The sequence below is a fragment of the Lagopus muta genome, chromosome Z (assembly GCF_023343835.1).
Source record: "Lagopus muta isolate bLagMut1 chromosome Z, bLagMut1 primary, whole genome shotgun sequence".
Classification (NCBI taxonomy): Eukaryota; Metazoa; Chordata; class Aves; order Galliformes; family Phasianidae; genus Lagopus; species Lagopus muta.
This window is the reverse complement of record NC_064472.1, coordinates 50,014,989-50,032,005: the sequence shown is the minus strand read 5'-3', so window position 1 is coordinate 50,032,005 and position 17,017 is coordinate 50,014,989. Positions and strand designations below refer to the sequence as shown.

At 41.6% G+C, this 17,017-nt stretch overlaps 1 protein-coding gene across 3 annotated transcripts in view; it reads left to right on the top strand.

Moving 5' to 3' along the window:
* The window catches only part of EPB41L4A (erythrocyte membrane protein band 4.1 like 4A), a 134,967-nt gene that overhangs the window by 60,151 nt on the left and 57,799 nt on the right, over window positions 1–17,017 (top strand). For all 3 annotated transcript variants that reach the window (XM_048931382.1, XM_048931383.1, XM_048931381.1), the window contains exons 5-6: window positions 10,817–10,914; window positions 12,022–12,142. In XM_048931382.1, the coding sequence (XP_048787339.1) occupies window positions 10,817–10,914; window positions 12,022–12,142 (219 nt within the window). The remainder of the gene's footprint in view (window positions 1–10,816; window positions 10,915–12,021; window positions 12,143–17,017) is intronic.

Sequence of the window (17,017 nt, the reverse complement as noted above, 5' to 3'; positions counted from 1 at the left end):
AAAGGGTGAGTCGTTCTCCTCCTTCACTGAGACACAAGACTGTGGGATCTTACTAGCACATCCTTCTCCTGCAAGCACCAGGATGTTACATACAGGCTCTGTTCTAGTGACCCCATTTACACCCCCACCTCCCTTCGTGCCTAGTTTAAAGCTCTATCAATGAATCTTCCCAACTCCCATCTTAAGACCCCTTTCCACTGGTAGGAGAAGCTACTCCTATCAGTTGGCAGCAGGCCTGATCTTGTGCAAACAGAGCGCAGGTCAAAAAACTCAAACCCCTGCTGGGCACACCAGGCTCAGAGCCAGGTATTAATCCATTGGCCCACCATATGTAGTCCTTCATCATTCCCTATAATAGGAAGGACAGAGGAGAACACAATTTGTATTCTCAACTCAGATTCAATTATGAGCTCTTGATCTATTTCCCCAAGGCTCTGAAGTCCTTTTTCATGGCCTTTAACAAATTTCTTCCTATATCGTTGCTGCCTACCTGAAACAACAATAGGGAATAGTAATCTGAGGGCCAAATTAGGGAAGGAAGTTTCTTCCTTAGTCTTTAACCTGGGCTCCCGGGAGGCAACAGACCTCCCTGTATAGACGATCTAGTCTACATATTGGTCCTTCTGTTCTTTTCAGCAGAGAGTCACCAATAATGATAATCTGTTGTTTTTTCTTTGATGATGATGTTTTATTGCTTAGTGAGGTCTGGTTAGACTTCAGTAACACCACCAACTGGGGAGAACCATCATCACCACCATTGTCCAGCTGTCCCTGCAGAGCACTGAACCTGTTCTGTAGGGGCAGCTGGGGAGGCAGGGGAATCTTTGGGAGGGCGCACCTGCATTGCCGAGCAGGGGCCTTTTGCCACTGCCCCATGTCCCCTAATTCTTCACTGTCGTTGTTAGGGGGGAGGAGAAGACAGGGGCTTCACTGTAACAGGAACACCGTCTGCCTGCTGGTTCCTTTCTGTTACCTGTTTGCAAGGCAGCAGGGGGTGATGTGCTCCATGTGTAGCCTCAGCTGGCTGCCAAGATCTCAGGGCTGATAGGAACTGGTACCACCAATCAATCTCCCTCTCACATTCCTTTATTCTCCTTAGTTTCTCCGCTTCCTCCTTTAGGTCAGCCACAAGGCTGAGTAAGTCATTTAGCTAGTTGCATCATATGACACAGGAGAACTCATTAGAATACATGGGTTTTATTTTTTCTTAATCATAGGTGGCAGTTGTTGCTGCGTGGGCTAAATAATTTTCTTATATCAGGATGAGCATTTTTTTTTTCCAAAATGCCACTATAGGAACAGAGTTCTCCCATACAACAGGACTGATACCAGTTTGGTAAAAACAGATACTTCACAACTTAAACAGGAAGAGATGGCTGCAGTGTGATTCTCCCCTAATTTGAAAGCTTGGTGTCATTTTTCTGCACTTTTTCCCACTCTCAACCCTGCTTGCAGGGGAAGAAAGATGGCCCTGGAGACACAGAATTTGTTGCAATCGCTACTCGAAGTGTGTCTGAATTTCTGATTGTAAACTGTCAGGATAAATTTTCAAAATGCTTTTGTTTTTCTTGTCATAATATTAGTCAGTGATTTGTATTGCTAATTGGATGTGCAAATCCAGTCAAGAAATGTTTTGGTGTAACTGACAAGCTTCCATTCGTGTCTGCACAGTGTTTGATCATGAAAATTGCAGCTGAGAAGGCACAGAGAGAGGATATAAGGAAGTAGGACATTTGTGTTTGTACTCTTCAACAAAATATACTGAAAAACAATCAAAATTTCAGAGTATTTATCCTCTTAGACTTCTAAATATTGGAAAGAATGTATGCCTTGTTCAGGAAAAAAATAGAATAAAAACACACTGTTTACATAGGAGGCATTAAAGGCGCTTTTTTTTTTTTTTTTGGTGATAGTAATTTTCTGCCTCAGTGTGCAATTCCAGTGATGTGCTAACCGTGTTTCTTTGGAGTGCACGTTTGTTATTTTAATGGATATGAGAATGGAGTCTGTAGTTACTAGATGCTAATGATCTGTGGCATTATGTGATTACTATTTGCAAATAATAAAAAACTGTCAAATTTGTAATTACTTTCCAGCAAAGTGTATTCTGATTTGTAGGCAAAAGCTAATGCAGAGGTGATTCCTATTAACATTTACTGGATCAGTTTGCTGGCAAGAATTAGTGCTTAGGCACGATTATGCATATATGACAAACTAGAGTCAAGTTTAGCAACAAGTTTGGACAGAAGGCTTGGTTCTGTGAGGAGCTTAGTAGCTTCACTAGGAATTGAGTGGGAATTCACTTTGTCTAAATCAGACAAGCATTAACAGTTCTTGACTCTGATTACTTTATCTTTTTTTCTTTATTTTTTTCTTCTTTAATTCTTTCTCATAGTGAAAACGCAGGACAGGATACTCACATAAAAGACATCAGTAGCATCTGATTTGTACTGTAGAGCTGCAGAAGTGCTAACAGAAACATGAGCGTACATGAGAAATACATTTAATGTTAAAAGGACGTTATGTGCTCCCAGTCATCGTCGCCCCATAGCCATCACTGTCAATCATGGGGTGATAATTTGTCTAGATGGGACTGCCGAACATCAGCTGTAGGAAGTGCTGAGGTATTACTTAGACAAAGGAATCACTGAGTGTATGTACTTTTTGTTGCCTACTGATATTTCCAAAAACTGTGCAGAACTCGGGCCCTTATAGGTGGTGAATATTCACTGTTCTTTTCAGTAATGAACATTCCTACTGTAGTGCATGGCTCAGCACAAGCTGTGGGGGATAATTAGCCAGAAAGAAACTAGTATCCCTATGTGGAAATTCAACTGGGCTGATGGAGTCCAGTAATTTTGATTGGATCTTAAATGATTTGTGAATCAGCTATCACATGATCTCCAGATTGCAAGCTTCCCTGAAATGAGGATAGCTGCTCTTTGAACTTCAGAGGATTCCTAAGGGCTTTCGTAAGTAACCTGTGCTAATACAAAGTAAAGTTGTTGCACTTTAGCTAAACCTAGATAAAGCTGAATTAGTGAACAGTGAGAAAGCCAGGTGCACGTAGGGATGACTGTTTTTTACTTAAGAAGTTAGCTTTTCAGCATTGATTTTGTATGAATTTTCTGCAAGATACTCATGGAGGATTGGTCTCGATGATCTCTGGAGGTCCCTTCCAACCCCTACAATTCTGTGATTCTCTGATTCTGTGATTTAAGATGATGTCACACTCTCTGTAAAGCTATTGAGGTAAAAGCAGACAAAACACTAATGGTGTTTAAAAGAATATCCTATAATGAATATAGGGAGTTCCAAAACCAAGCAGATCCTTTGTATGTCGGCATGTTTTCTTCTTCAGTGCTTTTCCTTTTTTTTTTTTTTTTTTTTTTTTTAATGGTTTCCCTGTAAATCCAGCATTTGAAAAACAGAAGAATGTAAAGCAGCATTTGCATTTAGCAAACGCAGATACTAGTGTTAAGATGACTTAAGATAGTCTGGGGAAAAGGAGGCTGAGGGGAGACCTTATTACTTTCTTCCAAGATCTGAAAGGTGCTTGCAGCGAGAGCAGGGCTGGGCTCTTCTCACTGGTGAAGGGCAACAGGATGAGCGGAAATGGCCTCAAGTTGTGCCAGGGGAGGTTTAGGTTGGATAAAACTTTATAGAAAGGGTTGTGAAGCACTGGAATAGGCTCCCCAGGGAGGTTGAGTCACCATCCCTGGATGTGTTTAAAAACTGTTTGGATGTGATGCTCAGGGACATGATTTAGCGGAGGGTTGTTAAAGTTAGGGTAGAATGGTTAGGTTGTGTTTGGACTCAGTGATCTTTAAGATCTTTTCTAGCCTGAGCAGTTCTATGATTCTTTGATGACTAAGTTGATGTGTGCAAAATACACATACGCATACAAGGCTGAAGAAGCAGTGTGCAAGGTGTTTGATTTGCATTTGAAGTAATTGCAGAAATTAAAATTATCTACTTAAATGTCAACAGTTTAAAATATTCTTAAAAAGCTTTGGTATGGCATTCACTTCTCAGTCCTGCTGTTGATTTGGAATTTGGTGTGGCTTTACTTTGAGGGCAGAGTATGTGCTTCCTCAAGTGTAGAAGCAGATCATAATATTGAAAATCACATTTTAGCCCTGCAATCCCCATTGCAAGGCAAGGAGTCCCTGTTGGGGTTTTATGATTTTTGGTTATCGGTATTCCACATCATAACATCATGCAGTGCACTGGGAGTTACACAGTTAATGCTCCAGTTCCGGGCACCTGTCTGGAAAAGAAGAACTACTACATTTCCCAGATGGCTGTTCGCTGTTCTGTTCTCATTTCTGCTCAGAGGGAACAGATTGGTAGGCCTTGGTAGGTCATCTGACATCCTTCTTTTTGATCATTAGTCTCTCCTTGCTTCTGCTCACCCCAATTGCACATCTCACCTCAGTGTTATGGGAAGGCCTTCAGTTCTCAGACACTCTCTCATTTTATTTGACTTATTAGCTCAAATTCTAATTATACTCTATATTGTATTGTAGTGTTATTTTGGATCCTGATTCCATATTTAGTAAATTAGTTTGTTTCTCCTCAGGTCATTGTTGCTGTTTTTAATTATTAATTATTATTATATTATTATTATTTAATTATTATTATAATTGTTATTAATTGTTATTTAATTATTATCACTTTTACCAGAGACTGGTGCATGGTAGGAATATGATAAATCCATCCAATGCCATGATCTTTGATCCAAGTATTTACAAGAGAATTTCTGAAATGAGTCCCATTATCTGACTCAATTCTTTCTGGAGTGCCAGGTCAAAACAGGACTTGTTTCTCGAGACCCAATATGTTGTTTTGGGCATTAACAAGGGGTACTGCATATGTTTCAAGCCACCCACTGTTGCCTCCACCATGGTAAGCACACCACGCAAGATCGTGGCAAGGTGATATAATCAACCTGCCATGCCTCCCCCTATTTATACTTTTGCCATCACCCTTCCCTCCAGAGAGGTGTCATCCTCTTGGCTTGTTTAATTGTAGTGCATGTGTCACAGTCATGAATAACCTGTGCAATGGCATCCATAGTTAAGTCCACCCCTCGGTCTCTAGCCCACTTATATGTTGCATCTCTTCCTTGATGGCCCAAGGTCTCATGGACCCACCAAGCTAGAAATAATTCACTCTTGTGTTGCCAGTCCAAGTCTATCTGAGTCACCTTAATTTTGGCAGCTCCATCTACCTGATGGTTATTTTGTTGTTTTTTAGTAGCCCAACTTTTGGGCACATGAGCATCTACATGGCACACCTTTACAACCATATCCTTTATTTGGGCAGCAGTGTTTTTCCACAGTTCAACAGCCCAAATAGGTTTACCCTTCCATTGCCAGTTGTTTTGTTCCTGCTACTGTTAACCACCCCCTAAGGCATTTGCCACTGTCCATGAATGAGTGTAAAGATAAAGCATTGGCCACCTCTCCTGTTCAGCAACATCTAAAGCCAGCTGGACAGCCTTTACTTCTGCAAACTGACTCAATTCTCCTTTCCCTTCAGTGGCCTCTCAAGTTTGTCACGCATGGCTTCACACAGCAAATTTGCAATGCTTCCCCACAGTACAGCACGATCCATCTGCGAACAGGGCATATTTCTTTTCATTTTCTGGTAGTTCATTGTATAGTGGGGCCTCTTTAGCATGTGATACCTTTTCTGCTGGTGATGTCCAAACTTCTTACCTTCAGGCCAGTCCATGATCAACTCTAAGATTCCTGGACGACTGAGATTCCCCATCATTGTGTAATCAGTGCAATCCACTTATTCCAGGTGGCATCAGTAGCATGATGGGTGGAGGGAACCTTTTCCCTTGAATATCCAGTTTCGCACTGGCTGTTGAGATGCCAGAAGGAGCTGTGTATCAGTACCAGTTACTTTGGAAGCAGCCTGAACCCCCTCATACGTGGCTAAGATCTCCTTTTCATTTGGAGTTCAGCCCTCTTCCGACTCCCTGTATTCTCGACTCCAGAATCCCAAGGGTTGGCCTTGAGTCTCTCCTGAGGCTCTTTGCCACAGACTCCAAGTGGCACCTTTCTCTCCAGCAGCAGTGTAGAGAATATTCTTTATATCCTCTCCCATCTGTACTGGCCCCAGGACCACGGCACGGGCTATCTCCTGTTTAATCTGTTCAAAAGCCTGCTCATGGTCCCACGCAAAATTATTATTCTTCCATGTCACCTGAATGAGGGAGCTTACAATGAGGCTATAGTTTGGAACATGCATTCTTCAAAAGCCCACTACACCCAGAAAAGTGGGCAGAGACATGGCAGCGATTTTGTTGATAACATCCGTTGGGATGTGATGGCATCCATCTTGCCACTTTATACTTAGGAAATGCATTTTGTGGGCATATCCTTTCACTTTTCTTTGCTTAATAGCAAAAGCAGCATGCAGAAGAATTTGGATTATTCATTCTCCTTTCTTGAAAACTTCTGCTCTATCACCCCCCACATTGTACGTTATCAATGTACAATGTGGGGGGTGCAGTACAGTGGTATCATCAATGTACTGCAGGTGCTCAGGAGCACTACCCTGTTCCAGTGCAGCTTGGATCAATCCATGGCAAATGGTTGGGCTGTGTTTCCACCCTGGGGCAAACAGTTCCAAGTATACTGAATGCCCTTCCAGGTGAAACCAAACTGTGGCCTGTGTTCTGTGGCCAAAGGAATGGAAAGGCATCAGCAATGTCAATGGTGGCATACTGCTTAGCTGCTTTTGACTCCAGTTCATATTGGAATTCTAACATGTCTGGCACAGCAGCACTCAATGGAGGTGTGACTTCATTCAGGCCGCGGTAGTCCACCGTCAGCCTCCGTTTTCCACTGGCTTTACGCACTGGCCAATTGGGGCTGTTAAAAGGTGAGTGTGTTTTGCTTATCACTCCTTGACTCTCTAGTTGATGAATCAATTTATGAACGGGGAGCAAGGAATCCCTGTTGGTGCAGTACTGCTGTCTGTGCACTGTTCTTGTAGCAATCAGTACTTGCTTTTTTTTCACTTGTAGCAACCCCACAACAGATGGATCTTCTGACAGATCAGGCAAAACAGAACAACTGCTTAACACCTTTTATGTTTACAGCAGCTATTCCAGAGGCCCATTGATACCCTTTGGGATCCTTAAAGTATCCCCTTCTGAGGTAATCAATACCAAACATTCATGGAGCCCCTGGGGCAGTCACAATAGGGTGCTTTCACCAGTCCTTACCAGTGAGACTTATTTCGGCCTCCAACATAGTCAACTCTTGGGAACCCCCAGTCATCCCATGAATATGAATTGATTCTGTCCCTTGGTGGCTCGAGGGCATTAGAGTGCACTGTGCACCAGTGTCCACCAGTGCCTCATATTTCTGTGGTTCTGATGTGCCATGCTGTCTAATCCACACAGTCCAATAAACTCCATTATCCCTTTCCCCACCCTGGGTGAGGGCAGGGCCCCTCTATATGTTATCTCTGTTGTTCTTACAGCTTTTCAGCAACTAGAGCAATCACCTTTTTGGAGAAGTTCACCTTGATAGTTGATCTATCCTGTAATTCTTTTACCTGTACTTGAAGTGCAGGTTGGTCTGGATCATCAGGAGCAAAGGTGGGGCTATGTAACATTTCCACTACAGCATATTCTCTCAAATAATGGATGCCTTTTTCCATGTCAGTCCATTTCTTTTTCTCAGGCATCAGATTGTCTTTGAATGGGTATTTTTCTTTTACAGTAAATAGCATCTGCTTCCAGAGATGAAGGCCTGGTTCTGGCATGTACTAATATCTCTGTCAGTGATTGAGTCCCTAGCAATGCCATCCAGTTGGTGAGCTTCTCTACTACCTAGCCACACACTTTTGGCCCCATTTTCCAACACGAGTAATCAGGTGAAGATAAGCTCATTTGAAGTCTGTTCTCAGACTTCAAATTTCAATCATTCTCAGAGATCAATCAGTAATGGTAACGATGTCTTGCTCACCTCCTACTCTTTCAGGACTTGTTGTTGCCCTCCTGGGTGTTGGTGACTGTGATCGTCAGGGCTGCTCCCCCGGACTCAGGAGTGCTTCATCCTGGTTTTTGGAGCCACTCTTCTGGACCTCTTTGCTCCTCTTCTCTTAGAGTCTCTGCTTCCTCTACTTTCTCCTCCTCCTCTTTCTTCTGTTCTAAGTGAGTCAAGATTTGTTTCTTTTCCATCCTCATACAGGGGCAACTGACATCGATTCTGGTGCCTCCTGTGGTTGATCAGGTTGGTCAGTTTCGATGCTCTCACTCTCCAGTTTGGCTCAGAGTCTGTCTAGTTTGATTAAGTGGGTATTTAGTTCAGATTTGAGCATGACTCGATGAGCCTGAATTCTGTTTAGTTCAATTTGGAGACTGAATTTTGCATGCTGGAAGGTATCTTGCTCAGTTCAGAGTACGTCCTGTTTGGACTTGAGGATGTCCCTCTCGGACTGGAGGGCGTCTCGTTCGAACCGGAGGGTGTCTTGAAATTGAGGGTTGTCAAGTTTGAATTGAAGGGAGTCTCTCTCGGCTCTCAGGAAGTCTCTCTCAAATTGGGTGGCTTCCCATTTGGACTGGAGGGTGTCCTGTTGAGATTGGAGACTGTCGAGTTTGGATTGAAGGGAGTCTCTCTCGGTTCGGAGGGCATCTCTCTCAGATTGGAGGGAGTCCCGCTTGGATTGGAGGGTGTTGCTTTCAGACCGGAGGGTGTCTCACTCAGATGGGAGATCTTTTCTCTTCACTAGGAGACTCTCCGGCTTGCTTGCTGGAGATTCTCCCTCTTGGCTCTCCTTTTTGGCTTGGAGACTGTCTCGCCCATTTTGAACTGTCTCCCTGAGTCTCTTCCTTTCAGCTCTGAGACACTTTCATCACAGAGACTATCTCAATTTCAGAAACCTTCTCCCTCTCTGGGATAGTATGAAATAAGGCCCAATAAGCATTAGGCTCCAAATCATTTGTGCCTCCTCAGATCTGCCTGAGCCACAACATCCCTGTCTCAAATATCTGTTCAAGCTCTCAGGGTCTTTCACGTGTTCTGGAGTAAAATTCCATGACACCAAGGATGTCCATCTCTCTAAAGTCTCTCCCAAGCCCCTCCACACACAAAAAGAGGGATGTCAGATGACCTACCAAGGCCTACCAATCTGTTCCCTCTGAGCAGAAATGAGAACAGAACAGCGAACAGCCATCTGGGAAATGTAGTAGTTCTTCTTTTCCAGACAGGTGCCCGGAACTGGAGCATTAAGTGTGTAACTCCCAGTGCACTACATGATGTTATGATGTGGAATACCGATAACCAAAAATCAGAAAACCATTGCAGTCCTCTGTGGTAACAAATACAATGAGGTACTAATAGTGTACCCTCACATTTTTTTCACGGGGGAATGGACTTTATGAGATCTGCTTCCTGGTCTAGATTTGATTCTCTGGTAGTTGGAGATGAAACCATTGGGTCAGCATTTCTTCCTTATGGTGATCTGCTAATCAGGTCTGTCCTGTACATTTTTTCTAGTTCTTAGCCCTCTTCCCCACTTCCTAACTTTTCTAATAAAGTCAGGAAGACTTCTTCCCTACCTAGGTTCTTTCAATTGATTAATCTTAGTTGTGTTAGTTCCTAGTTCCTTAGTTTCTTAGTTCCGCAGGGGTCGGTGCTGGGGCCTGTCCTCTTCAATATCTTTATTGATGACCTCGATGAGGGCATTGAGTGTACCCTCAGTAAATTCGCAGATGACACCAAATTGGCTGGAAGTGTGGATCTGCCTGGGGGTAGCGAGGCCCTACAGAGGGATCTGGACAGGCTGGAGAGCTGGGCTGGAGCCAATGGAATGAGTTTCAACAAGGCCAAATGCCGGGTCCTGCACTTCGGCCACAACAACCCCAGGCGACGCTACAGGCTTGGGGCGGTGTGGCTGGAGGACTGCGTAGAGGAAATGGACCTGGGGGTATTGATTGATGCTCGGCTGAACATGAGCCGACAGTGTGCCCAGGTGGCCAAGAAGGCCAATGACATCCTGGCTTGCATCAGAAACAGTGTTGCAAGCAGGAGCAGAGAGGTGATTGTTCCCCTATATTCAGCACTCGTGAGGCCGCACCTCGAGTACTGTGTCCAGTTTTGGGCCCCTCACTGCAAGAAAGATATTGAGGCCCTGGAACGTGTTCAAAGAAGGGCAACGAAGCTGGTGAGGGGTCTGGAACACAGGCCATATGAGGAGAGGCTGAAGGAGCTGGGAATGTTCAGCCTGGAGAAGAGGAGGCTCAGGGGAGACCTTATTGCTCTCTATAACTTCCTGAAGGGAGGTTGTAGTGAGCTGGGGGTCGGCCTCTTCTCTCGTGTCATTAGGGATAGGACCAGGGGGAATGGTTTCAAGCTACGCCAGGGGAAATTCAGGCTGGACATGAGGAAGTATTACTTTTCAGAAAGGGTGGTCAGGCACTGGAATGGACTGCCCAGGGAGGTGGTGGAATCACCGAGCCTGGGGGTGTTCAAGGAAAGGCTGGATGTTGCGTTGAGGGACATGGTTTAGTAGGAGCTATTGGGAATAGGTGAACGGTTGGACTGGGTGATCTTTTAGGTCTTTTCCAACCTTAGTGATTCTATGATTCTATGATTCTTCCCTACCTAGGTTCTTTCAATTGATTAATCTTAGTTGTGGTTTAAAAGTCAAAAGAAGAAAAGTGATTCAAACAGAAATACGTGTAGTTATGTGTTGCGTTGTCAGTAAATGGGAATATAATGAAGCACTACTTGGTACATCATATCCAATATTGAAATAATAGTTTTGTCTTCTTTCTTTGTTTTAGGTATCAGTTTTTCTTGCAAGTCAAGCAAGATATCTTACAGGGCCGCTTGCCTTGTCCAGCCAACACTGCTGCACAGCTGGGAGCGTATGTAATTCAGTGTAAGTTCTGCTGGGCAACTACAAGCTGCTGTATGTCATATCTTGTCTTTTGCACATAGATCATTTTCGTTCTTTCATAGTCAAAGATTGCTTACTGTTCAAGTGCAGAAAGTGGCACCTCTGGCAGAACTTACAGGATATGCAAGATATGGTTTTTATTCTGATTGTTTTCCTATTTATGATGCTGAAGCTTTTACTCTTGTAGTCAGCCTATTGTTCTGTATTGCTTTAAGGAGATATTTTGAGAAACGCTTAACATTCCTACTGAGTATATAACTTTCTTGATCTAAAAACTATTAGAAGATAGAAAGAAACATGAGTTATGAGATGTCTTTTTCTTTGGAGCTCTTGTAGCCACCTTTTTTACTTCAGTGGTGATTGGATAGAAACCAAAAGGGAATGTTTTCATAGATTAACCCAGTTCGTGCTGCTTTTAAGAAATAGTAACTTTAACAGAGTTTCACAGAGAGTAGTTAAGATCAGCATATTTATTTTATAATTACATGATGATGCATAAATTAATCTGAGCAATATATGTGAATTTAAAGGTGTTTAAAAAAAAATCATTGCTCATCCGTATTTTTTCATTTAGGAAAGTTAGAAAATTATTTTGATTTTAAAAATGTACCTCATGTTCAAGGAATACGTTGATATTTTATTGAAGACTGAAGTCTGGTGTTCCTTTACGAGAAATTGTCCTTGGAAGAGCCTGCTTCCAGAAATCTCCATACCCATTCCCACACTGACAATTCTGAGTCTTAGAAGTAGTATAGATCTCTTCTGTTTGTAACATTACAGCAAATCCAGAGGGGATAAATACTTAAAAAACTGTACTTCTCCATCTGTTATACATACTAGTATAGTGGTCTACTATGGACAGTTGTATATGTAAGTTGAATATTATCATCTGCTTTTCTTCTAAAAAATGTAGGGTTTGGAGTTTTTAACTGTTGGCATAGTCGACTCACTGTCACTTGGAAAGAGCCGTATTGGCACAAATAGATGGATTAAGTGATGTTTGGTTTTTTTTTCTTTTCTTTTTTTTTTTTTTTGTTAACGTAAAACACTGAATTTGTCTAACTTTTTTTCTCATCTTTTGTACTGCAGCTGAGCTGGGGGACTATGACCCATATAAGCACACGGCAGGTTACGTCTCAGAGTACCGCTTTGTTCCAGACCAGAAGGAAGAGCTGGAAGATGCCATAGAACGAATACACAAAACTCTGATGTAAGAATTTAATATTTGTGGGAGCTTTGTGGGTGGAACTGAATTCAGAAATGCTCAATAAGTGGAATTGGAAGTACCCTCTAATGCAGAGTGGAAGTCTACAGCTCTCGAAGAGAGCACAGGCCATCTAGTTACAACCCTCAGGGACAGAGAAAGTTTTCTGTAGATGGAGTTTTCTTTTAGAAACCAAATGAAAAACTGATTGGAAATCAGTCCAGCCTTGGTGATGGTTTTTCTAAATGAGGACTTGCAATAGTACTTCAATTTCCTCTTTTTGGGAATGAAATAAAAATCTTTTGACATCTTTGAGTTTGGTTCTCTGTTCAGTGCAGTTTTCCTGTGCAGTTTTGGGCAAGTTGTTCACTGCACATGCCTCAGTCTGCTGTTTGTAAGATGGGTATAACAACATTTCTTTTCTTAGTATGGCCCTGTGTATTCAAATAATGAACTGTTAGGAAAAAAAAAAACCACAACTAATGCAGTAATATAAAGTACTTAGTACAATGAAGCCTCTATTTTCTTGCCAGATCCTTAGGTAGGGTAATGAAGGAGTGCTTGTAGCAACCTGCATGAATCTTTGTGGCAGCAGCTCACATGGGAGGAGGTACCAGTGAAGCAGCTTGTATGCCCATGGTTTAAATGATAAACTCAACTGCAACATTTGCATGAATTAAAAAGTTGGGTTTTTTTTTTTTACAAGTGTAGAGTCTTTTCATTTTATTATTAACTAAGATATCTTATATAAAATGCATTGGTACTTGTCACTGTAATGAATGCCACAGTAAGAAAGACAGTTATGATTCAAAAGAAAAAAAAAACAACGGCACATAGAAACAGCCACCAGGCAGCACTGAATTACTTAGGTCACTTGAAATGCTGTTTTCATGACAAAAAGCAAACAAATTAAAAACTCTACAGGAAACCTTAATGCATTGTAATCAGAGGTCATCTGGTGGGCCTCAAAGACTGAGACATCCACTACAGAAGTTTGCAGATATCAGAAATGTACCTGAAAACATTTCTTTCATATATAGAGGAGCTGAAAGGCAGAAATACGCTGGAGTTGTGATACTTGGCAAGAACAATTATTGAAGAGATTGCAGGAGTAGAATATTGTAATTACTGTACAGGAAAAAGGAGAACCAAAGAAATCTGAAACACGTCTATCAGCAGACTCAAGACCCAAATTATGCTTGGAAAATATTGGAAAGGAGAAATTCATTTAAATAATAGAGACTGCAAAGCTTAATTTCTCTGTCAACCAGGTATTAGAATGATAATCACCTTGAACACAAAAATTTAAGAACACTACCCTGTGCAAATATAGTTTAAATACTTGATGCCATTGTGGCCAGTGTTCTTAAGGAGAAAGTTTAACTCTACGCTATCACTAAATGTACAAAAAGGATTAAAAATATTTTTAAAACTTCAGTAAAAAGGAATTCAGAGTCACTTTCTGTCCTGCTTACTCATTTTCAGAAATAGCCCCTTATGTATGAAATTGCTTTCAGTAAGTTTAGTTTTAGGCTGTAGTACTGTTGGTGTAGAGTGACAGAGCCAGAGCCAGCAGTTACTATGTGAAAGCACTGTAAGTCAGTGCTTTGGCTTCCCAACCTGCCAGTATTAGACCACAATGCCATCAAAATTCAAAATGTAGAACTGGTTTTGAAAATAAAATAAAGAAGTTCAACTGTACATAAAGCCAAAACAAACATTTACTTGCTTATCTCCAAATTCATTTTCCTGGTAGTTCTAAAGAAGCTTGTTCTAACAAGTCCAAGATAGGAGCAATTGTGATATAACCATTTATTAACATGAGAACAGTAAAAAACATTTTGTGATCATACCCTTTGTCAAAGTCATATAAAGATAATCAGAACTAGCCATCTTGTATGTAGATCTAGATTTCTTGATTTTCTTACAAGAAATAATAATAAGCCACGATCTGGATAAAAGTTAATTAATTTCTTGCCTTTAATTTTATATGTTAGTATTACTTGTGCATTGTTTGATGATAGTAGCTATTAACACAGAGACACAGCTTTTCTCTTTGAAAGATCTTCATGTAATTGGAGTCTGCACCAGTTGCCACATTGACCTGAGTTTTTCTTTAACAATTGTTCACTATTTATTTCTGTATGGTTGCCTGTCTGCTTTTTAGTAATTGATGCATTATAGAGAACTTTAATACAGATCTTCCTATGAAGTAAAAAAAAAGTGTTGTTTTTTTTTTTTTCTGATCTAGAGAATAGAAAGTGAGGCACAGAGAGTTTGGTTCAACATCACAAAGGTTGAATTTGAGAATTGAAAGTTGAGATGAATTGGTACCCACCAGATCACTTCATTCATAGAATCACAGGGTGGCTTGGGTTGCAAGGGACCTCAAGGATCGTCAAGCCCCTGCTGCAATTCATTCTTTGCCCTTAAGTTTCTCTACTCTTTAGCATAATAAAACAGAGTAAGACTTATTTGCCTCAAAAGTTTGTAACCTTGAAAAAAACTTCAGAATCCAGGGAAACTCTGGTTGTATCAGAATGACCTCTGCCTTAAAAATATTTTACTTGCTTTCTGATCCACACTTCTGATATTTTTTTGCCGTGTGGCTGCAATTAGGTGTCAAGGATATAGAAGTGTCAGAAAACAGAGTGAAGCTGAGATGCTCAGATGTTGCTGGTTCAGCCTGGCTGTTGTCAGCAGCACTGCTAGTGTTGACTTTTGTGTGCTGATGAGAGCTCTTTGGTTAATTGAATGGGCTGAGAGCATATCCCCACTTGTCTTGCCTGTCAGAGACAACATAGGGATGGGTTGAGGAGGTGGTCTAGAAAGAGCTTTACTATCCTTTCTGGAGCCCTGAAGTGTTGCTTTTGCAAAACAGTTGTGGCACTGCTCTCACCTTGCTCCAGTTAGTCATGTTCAGAGAAGCTTTTGTGGATGTTTGTTATTGCTTGTATTCTACACAGCACTACGAATTTCAGGGATTTATTCAGGAGGAAGAGTCTGGAACAAGTTTCTAAATCAAGAAGGATGAAGGAACTCTGAGATGTGTTTTGCAGTATTTTTTTTTCCTGACTGCATGAAGACTCTGCAGTCTGCTTACAGTGGTTGTTCCATATGTATGACAGTCCCAAAGTGACAGAGTGGAGTAAGATGAGCTTATATTGTCATGCACATGTTGAAGAGCAAACAGGGTCTTTGAGGTGTGCACATGAGGAAGCAGGTACTCATGGTGCAGAAGGGAAGGATAATGATCGCCCATTGCAGAATGGTATTTGCCCTTCCACACTGCTTGCTCCACATTGCTTGCTCCAGACCGCAGCAGGCCTGGGATTAACTGACGGTTAGCCGGTGAGCCTTCCGTGTATTCTGAATGAATACTGTCAGTGAAGCAAAAGGATGGCTAAAGTGCCTATGATAGTTTTGAGAGTTAGCTTTCAGTATTGTTTTGGGCTGTGGGTGGTGCTCAGGTGCTCTGTCCACTGGAAGGAGTGGTTCACATCACCTGCAATATTGTTAGGTTGCCTTCTCCATCATGAAGTGCAAATTGTGTTTAACTTTTGAGGTTTATTGGCAAGATCTGTGGTGCTGAGGAGTGATTGTGTTTTCCTGTGTGGCAAAAATTAAACAGTTCCCCTCTGCTGTGATGGGAATTATTTGAGTCGCAGACCCCTTTACATTCTGTCTTTTCCATCTCCATTTGGGAGGATATATCCATTCTTTTCTTTAGAGACTTAAGCTCATGCCTTCACTTCCTTTAATTTTTTTTTGCAGATGCACTTTCTAATAAATTATGTATAATTGAAAATAATTATAAATGTGCACACAGTGCACTTGACATTTGAGCCTTTTGGTACTTTTAAAGACAGATGAGAATAGTGGGAAAAGTACATCAGCATTTTTTTTTTTTTGCTGTGATCAGTAAGGAAATACTAGCAGCAGTATTTAAATTGCTGTTAGATTCTAGAATTAATTCATCACTAGGTTAATTCACATCACTCGGTGCTGATAACCTGCCAGGGAACTCAGCAGGACAGTAGTTCTTCACGGAATGTTTTACTTCCATTTTGAAAGCTACAAAAAAGATATAAAAAAGCAAGCACATTTTTGAAGAAGAAGTGGATAAAAAATGTGACCAAAACATGACTGTGCTGAGTAGACAGAGTTTTGTGTTGTCTGAATTTCAGAAATGAGCCATAGCTCTACTGAGAGGTCCAGCTCTGGAAGAAAGGGATTTCTGCTACCAGCCTCATGTTGTTGTAGTTTAACCAGTGTTGGCAGCTATGCATTACACAGCCTCTTGCTCACTGTCCCTTCCACCCCCAGCTGGATTTGAAGAGCAAAAGTTAGAAAAGTTATGGGTTGAGATAAAGACAGTTTAATGAGAAAGGACCAAAACAAGTAAACAAACAAACAAAAGTAAAACAGCTCCACAAATCAAGTTATGCACAATACACTTGCTCACCACCTGCTTACTGATGCCCAGCCCCTGAGCAGAGGCTGCCCCCTGCCCAGTTGCTCCCAGTTTCATGCCTTTGCATGATGCTATATACTATACAGTATGGAACATCCTTGGCCACTTTAGGTCATCTGTTCTGGTTCTGTCCCCTCTTATCTCTGCCTGTGCCCCAGACTCCTTCGCTGGTAGGGCTGTATGAAAAGCTGAAATGTCCTCGGCTCAGTGCAACACTGCTTAGCAACAACTCAAACACTGATGTGATGTCAGCATCTTTTCATGAAAAGTCCAAAACCCATCATTATTTCTGTTACACTTAAGTTAGCACTGCCGTTTCAGGTATTTCACTTTATTTTGCTGTTGTTTGTTTTGTTTTTACATTGTGAGGCATAAAATAAAGTTGGAGAAGCCTTAAAAATATCTGT